At 35.2% G+C, this 7,195-nt stretch overlaps 1 protein-coding gene across 2 annotated transcripts; it reads left to right on the top strand.

The window, feature by feature from the left end:
- Positions 1 to 225: 225 nt before the first annotated feature.
- On the top strand, positions 226 to 6,873 carry LOC110632634 (small GTPase LIP1). 2 transcript variants are annotated; one of them, XM_021780915.2, is made up of 7 exons: positions 226 to 920; positions 1,915 to 2,006; positions 2,099 to 2,240; positions 2,922 to 3,226; positions 5,935 to 5,988; positions 6,074 to 6,204; positions 6,448 to 6,873. In XM_021780915.2, exons 1-7 carry the CDS (start codon positions 911 to 913, stop codon positions 6,641 to 6,643), a joined length of 930 nt encoding a protein of 309 aa, XP_021636607.2. In that variant the 5' UTR covers positions 226 to 910; the 3' UTR covers positions 6,644 to 6,873. The 2 variants fall into 2 exon arrangements, with proteins under 2 accessions (XP_021636607.2, XP_021636605.2); XM_021780913.2 differs by having other exon boundaries at positions 226 to 948.
- The last annotated feature ends 322 nt before the right edge of the window (positions 6,874 to 7,195 follow it).

Raw genomic sequence — 7,195 nt, 5'->3', positions numbered from 1 at the left:
TAATTTATTTATTATTAAATAGTAATTTATTTATAATTTTTATTTATAAATAAATTCAATTTATTTATAAATTAAATTAAATACTTTTTAAATTATAATTTTTATTTGCATAAAAAATTATAATTTTTTAATTAAATTATAAAACGCACTAAAATTTTCCGAATAAGAGGGCCTGATTTTAATTATTTTCAAGCGCGTGATTACACTTTCCAATCTCAATTGCCACGATTTGTGAATTTCCCTTGATTTTGGGGTCGCACCCAGCGGCAGAAACTTGAGATCCAACCCATCACCCATCCAAATCCAATCTATTTTGCGCACCGTTTTATCTTGTTTTCGCCTTTTTCTGTTCTCGGATCGCTTCCTCCCTAAAACCCCAATATTCCAAACAATATTGAAGCTTCAAGTTTAACTTCCTGTTTATTTTCAAGTCAGAGATTCGTGTGTAATCTCCCTATTTCCACATCTCTTCTTCTTTATGTACTGAGCTCTGGAACGAATTTCGAGAGTAACCCACTTCTGATTATCGTCTTTTATAAAGATCCATCTGGAGATTAGTTACCAGATCTGTTTTTGTAATTGGGCTTTAAGCATTTTATAGGAACATTACTTATTCTGTTAGAACATATTCGCTTTTGGGTTCTTCAATGTGAGCTTAGATCTTGATTCGATTCTAATGTAATATGGGTGTTGGATTTACTTCTGGAATACCCTTTTGGAAAATCTGTTGTTTCTCGATTAGATTGAGTATGCTTGATGGGACCTGATTCGTTACAAGCAAGTGACTGCGTTGGAAATTGTATTTGGCTGGTTCGATTGGAAGTTGAGTTTTGGTTACTGGGTTCTAGATAGAAAAAATGTTTTGGAGGGATCTTGAAAGGGAGAACAAGAACCAGAACGGTGGACCGCCATGCGGGCAGGTTCGAGTTCTTGTTGTTGGCGATTCAGGTCGGTTTAATTTTTGGTTGCTTCTTTGATCTTTTGCTTGCTTTGGATTCCTGTTGTTGTTTCTGGCATGTTATTTCTTTGATTCTAAGATGTGTTAAAGTAAGCTAAGGGAATGGAAATGAAAATGAAATGAACTATGCAACCGTCTTTTGTTTGGAGGGAGGGATGGAAAATGATGGGTTAGTATCCCCATTCAAGGCCAAACCTAAGATTGGGGTTTTGGGGGCTTTTGAAGGTTATGAAACCCTCTCAAAATTGTACCATTCCAATTACAGTGGCTCTCCAAGACAAGGAGAGATGCTTCCTAAAATTTTTAAAACCTTCCATTACCTCTCAAAACTGCCTTTCAAAGTGTATACATATGGAACATGGAGACAAATACGCAAATTATATAATTATGCGGAAGAGAAATGGTATATGATGTGGTATAGAGATTCATCTAGGGATAGAAGTGCATTTCCATTAGTGAAATAATTATGGGAATTTTATGCCTTATCGCTGATGATTCTTTTGTAAGTTCAGAATCTGCCTTGGTAATTATTGACAATGTAAATATTCCGTAGTGGATTTAAAGATTTATTGGGTTTTGGCTGGATCACCTATTACATCACATGTGGTTGAGGATTTGTAATGTGTCAATCTATCTGACAAGGTTAAAGGACAGCAAGCATTGGTTATAGAGTTAAAATAAAGGCTAGTCTTTTGTTTCAAGAATGCTTTATGCCCTCAATTCTTGAATAGGTTGACCTTGTTAAATTATCTTAAATTGAAATGTTGATTGTAAGTCTCAAACATCTCCTACACTCATGATTTGCAAGTTTTATCACAATAATTCTAATTTCATGTAGTTTTGTTTGTTACTTATACTTGATTATCCTCCCACTCCCCCCTCATTTTTTTTGTACTTTATGTTCCTCTTTCTGCATCTTGAATCAGACTTCCTTTTCTAATCTTAATCCTTTTTAGGTGTCGGGAAAACTTCTCTTGTTCATCTGATTGTCAAAGGTTCTTCTGTTGCTCGCCCTCCTCAGACAGTTGGATGTACAGTTGGTGTAAAGGTAAGATTCAGTGTCTTGATTACTTGATGGTAACTGGAGAGCATTTTAGGACTACAAGTCTTCACTAAGTGCTTCCTATTATTTCCGTCCAGCACATTACTTACATGAATTCTGGTAGCTCTTCAAGCAGCATTAAAGGTGATGCAGAGAGAGATTTCTTTGTAGAACTATGGGATGTGTCAGGGCATGACAGATATAAAGATTGCCGGTCTTTGTTCTACTCGCAGATAAATGGTTAGTGCCAAATTTTCTTGGTCTGCAAATTTATATTTATGATACAATACTAGAAGTGAATCAAACACATACAACTTTAATCATTAACCAGATTCATCTTTAGTTAAGAAGCTGATCCTCTGTTGTGCTACTGCTAGTAACTGTATTACTTCCATACGGGAGTTTTTTTCAGGGAAATAAGGTTGAGTTCCATTGTGTTCTGACGCTTGGAATTTCCTAACAATTGACCTTGTGCATTTGAAATCTTTGCTATAAGGCATTCTTTTAGAGCATTGAAATCTTTACTTTAGGCATTGGTTTAGTAACAGGCATCCTATTCTTTTCATGCTAGTGCCTTAAAGAAGGAAGTTGTCTTTACTTTCTAACATAATGAGTATTTTTCACTGAGGCTTATGGTACTCGAGAAGCAGATTTAGAAAAAGGTTTCGAAAATTCTTTCCACTTCTTATTTGAAGTATGGCAAGTTTGATATTTCCGTTACAATTTGGAGTCTAATCTGCAAAGTGTTGAAATAGGAAGTTATGTACGTTCAATTTGTTCGAATTACAAAGCAGCCACATGCATTCTTATTTCTTTCGTTTCCTCTTTTATTTCATAAGAACTACCATAACATGACCTTCACACCTCTTGCTAGATGTAACCTCTATGCCTATTACTTATATTCTTGCTTAATTTTGTCAGGGGTTATTTTTGTACATGATCTCTCCCAGAGAAGAACTAAAACAAGCTTGCAGAAATGGGCATCTGAAATTGCTGCAACTGGGACATTTTCAGCTCCTCTCAGTTCTGGGGGTCCAGGTGGTCTTCCTGTTCCTTTTATCGTCATCGGGAACAAAGCTGATGTTGCTGCAAAGGAGGGTACAAGAGGAAGCAGCGGCAATCTTGTTGATGTAGCTCGCCAGTGGGTTGAGAAGCAGGGTTTGCTTCCATCCAGTGAGGAACTTCCATTGACTGAGAGTTTTCCTGGCAATGGTGGTCTTATTGCTGTGAGCATTTCAACTTATGCATGCACTTGCTTTACTTTAATTACTGGATATTGATTGGTGTCAATGTGTGTGTGTGCATGTGTGTGCTCAAATATCTGGATTATGTTAAGGCATTATGCAATTTCTGATGTTGACCTTTCTGTCTTGTTCTGGTGATTTCACTTATCTGTTCAATTTACTCTACCCATTTGCAAGCTCAACTGCTTTTTTCTGAAGAGCAAGTGCTTACTTTTTCACCACTTGTCCAAACGTTCCTTGCTGTTTTATCTATATGATTTCTCTATGTAAATCACTCTCCATGTGTTGGCAAAGTGAAGATAGGGAGGAGTTGATCATGTTTAATGAACATGTATTCAACTAAACTAAGCCTTAATCTAATTTGGGTTACCATATGGGTCCTTTTTTTTCCATCCCTCCCAGTTTAGGATAACATCTCCATAAAGGTCTAGAGCTACTAAATCTTTTTCTATCACTTCATCTGATGTCATCCTTTTTATCACTAATTCCTTCAATTTTCTTCTCTTTTGCAACTTCAATATGCTCAATCTTCTGTACCGTTGCATTTATTGGTATACGATTAACATGTCCAAACCATTTCATTCACCCCTTTATCTACTTTTCTTTAATGAGTGCCACTTTCACCTCCTATGGATGCATATGTAATTCATTAAAATTTCATCTTGATTCTCTCCCGTCTCCATTTTCTTTATGTTTAAGGAAATTATGTGGTCAAATTGGCACTGGATCCATTTGTTCAAGTTTTTGTTTGAGTCTCTATTCACATGATTGTGACAATTTATGCTATCATGTTACCATGTCATATCTCTTACAAGGATGGAAGCTTGGTGAAAAATCTCTTTTCATCATGGGATGAGAATATTTGTCCTTCAAGATTTATATATTTATTTTGAGTTTAGATATGTAAAATCTGATTGACTGCATAGACTGCATTTATATGGGCCACTGTGGTAAGAGGTGCATTTGGTTAAATCCTATCAAACTTTTTATTTCAGGAGATTTTTTACCAATACTTAGGTTGCATCTTATCTCCTTATTATATTATATTAGGAAGCTTTGATCTGGGATATTCTTATTTTCGTGTAAATGCTATGGAGACTCTGTATTGGTAAAAAAGGAAACAAAAATTCTCTTATTTCCTTTTTTCCATTTTCATCATAATCATCATCTTTTTCCAATTTGCTCTCTCTTAGCTGGAAAGGCTTGAAAATGCACTTGTATTAGCTTTTATCTTTTCTCTCTCCTTGCATCTACTTGCCTTTTATCGAGGGATATGAATGCCTTGTAGCTCCTTTATCGTCTTCTTTCTTTTATCTTTGCTATTTATTACTTCTTTTTCTTTTCTGTTCATGTCCAGAAAGTAAAGGGGGAAGAGGGAAAAATCTGAGTAGATGAAAGGAACTCATCAAATGTTAGGGCCATATAGGTGGTCAAGTCAATCCTCAATGTATTAGTAAAAAATGGTTGTTTTTTATGCAACTAAATGGACTGGTATGATCACAAATCTGGAAGGCCACTAGATGTTGGATGGAACAACTGCACCTTTTGTTTGTTTTAGTAGATCTAATCATATTAGGAATATGCTATGGAAAATCAATAGGGAGACTGACTATCGGGCAACCATGGTCTTTTGTCCTTTGTTTACATTTATGTTTTTACACACATTCATCAAAAATTGAAAAAAAAAAAAAAGTTAAAGAATCTAGTATATGTGAACACACAAGAAAATGACATCTGGGATTCTGTTGCAAAGTATTTGATGATGCCAACAATAGTTATTTTCATGGAAGAATGTTTGGCATTGCATACTTGATGACTATGCAGAATGATTCTCTTGATGGAAAATCTGATGGATAAGGTTTATAGATTTGTATATTCATGTTGTACATGTATAATCGATGGAGAAACAATTATCTTTTGCTTCACTATTCAATAGTTAAGGAATTATTGTCTTTGTTGTTCTCTTTGAGGACCTATTACTGTTATACAGTTGATCAAGAATTGACATTAATGTATGGGATGAGAAGATCAGGCGTGGCATAGGTAGGAACCAATTATTGCATTATATGGTGCTGGTAGGAAAGAAATGGTTTCTTATTTGAAATGTGGAGAGCCTTTGCAACAATTTTCATTGAATGGTTTGTTATCAAATAAGACTGCTCTCTTTACCTTTACACAGAATTTGTCCACCTCTTCTTCTTTCTTTTTTTTTTTTTTTTTTTTTTTTTTCTAGGATTAGTTTATTTCACGATTTTTCCTTTTTATTCTTTTATTGGGTTTTTCTATTGTATACCTCTTGGATACTACCACTGTATATTTGCTTTTCATAACTTCTATTACCTCTTGGAAGGAGCGGAACTGGATTTTATTGTGGAATACCTCTCCCCATACTAGAAAGTTTTAAAGATCTCTTTGAACTGAAGATCACTTAATTTTTAATTTGGTAAAGTGTGTTTTTTTGGCATTAATTATTATCAAACTTTTCAATTCGTTCAGTCAACCAAAATTTTACCTTCGAATTTTACGGTAATAAAAAACAGTTGTGTGTAGGATAATATTAGAGCTTGCATTCTTAGTGAAGATATTTGGAGCAATAACTATATCCAGTATATTGTGTGTAAGCCAGTAAAATAGTAGTTAACCATTGATATACTGAACCTGCATATGGTCTATTTGTTTACTATGGACAGGCTGCAAAAGAAGCAAGATATGACAAGGAAGCTTTGATAAAGTTTTTTCGCACGGTCTGTATTCATGTTTAATATGTTTTTTTATTATTGTTTTTCTTATTGGTTATTTTCTGACTTTGATTGGACCGCCTTGTTCCAGTTGATCAGGAGGAGATATTTTTCAGATGAGTTAACAGCACCAGCATCAAGTCCATGGTCCAATTCTCAAAGACCTGGCCAACGTTTAGATGAGAATTCAAGTGATGACGATCAGTTTTACAAGACCAAAAGGTACTTTATTGCTGAACATCTACCTTTTGCACTTTGCTAATGGGATCTTTTTCATTTGCCTGATGGAATGAGAGAACAATCTTTTAATTTCTTGTTATTTTTCTTATTTCTTTTTCCTATTTTACACTTCTCATATTCATTGATTATCCTAGGTACTTTTGTTTCTTCTTCATATATTTATATTGTAATTTTAACTTGGTGGGGTTCAATTTTGGAGACATGAAACGTCTTTTGTTAATGCAGGTTAACTGGTGATCCTTACAAGTACAATATGCTTCCTCCCTTGCCAGCTCAACGCAACCTCACTCCACCTCCCACACTTTATCCTCAGCAGCCAGTTTCAGTAACTGAGAATTACAGCTTCCCAAGATTTAGCCTGATTGATTCCCAAGAAACAAACAGCACTGCCAGATCAAAGCGTATGGATATCAATGTGTGATGGTCTCTGCCCAAGGCTTTGCTGCCGCACTGAAATGGAATTCTTGCATTTTTTGTCTGGGGAAACTATTTCATTTGATTGATGAATTCTTTCCTTTCTGTGTTGTTTGTAAACTGATCAATTGATTCTTTCTATCTGAGGCTGCAAGGGCTTTGGGTTGTAATTTGCACTCAGCAGTACTTGTATATTGATTGATTATTCAACCTGAACTACAGGCAGTTGTTCTCAAATGTCATTAGAACGGGAACTAACCCTATTGTTTGCCCAAGGTATCAAAGTAAATATTGCTCATTATAATTCTCCCTCGTTAATAAGTGAATGAGTGAATGTTGAGATTAGACGAAAATAAATTTGTTTCAGTTTTAGCATGGAGAACATCATGGTAAAGTGGTTAATGAGTTTTAATTCATTAGTATTAGAGTTGCGGACGAGGTTTAGGTTTTGAGTTTGGAGTTTCAATTGTTAAAAAAACAACTGGCGAAGTGGTGTGCCAAATCAGTGGCAGAAGAGCTCAGAAAAGTGTGGTGAGAATCAATGGAAGGCCGGCCCGTG

The sequence above is a fragment of the Hevea brasiliensis genome, chromosome 7 (genome assembly GCF_030052815.1).
Source record: "Hevea brasiliensis isolate MT/VB/25A 57/8 chromosome 7, ASM3005281v1, whole genome shotgun sequence".
NCBI lineage: Eukaryota > Viridiplantae > Streptophyta > Magnoliopsida > Malpighiales > Euphorbiaceae > Hevea > Hevea brasiliensis.
This window is presented reverse-complemented; position numbering and strand designations above follow the sequence as displayed.

Coding starts and splice junctions, on each gene's coding strand:
- LOC110632634 (XM_021780913.2), top strand. CDS start 858: ATGTTTTGGAGGGATCTTGAAAGGGAGAACAAGAACCAGAACGGTGGA. Junction 2,007..2,098: donor GATGTACAGTTGGTGTAAAG/GTAAGATTCAGT, acceptor ATTTCCGTCCAG/CACATTACTTACATGAATTC. Junction 2,241..2,921: donor GTTCTACTCGCAGATAAATG/GTTAGTGCCAAA, acceptor TAATTTTGTCAG/GGGTTATTTTTGTACATGAT.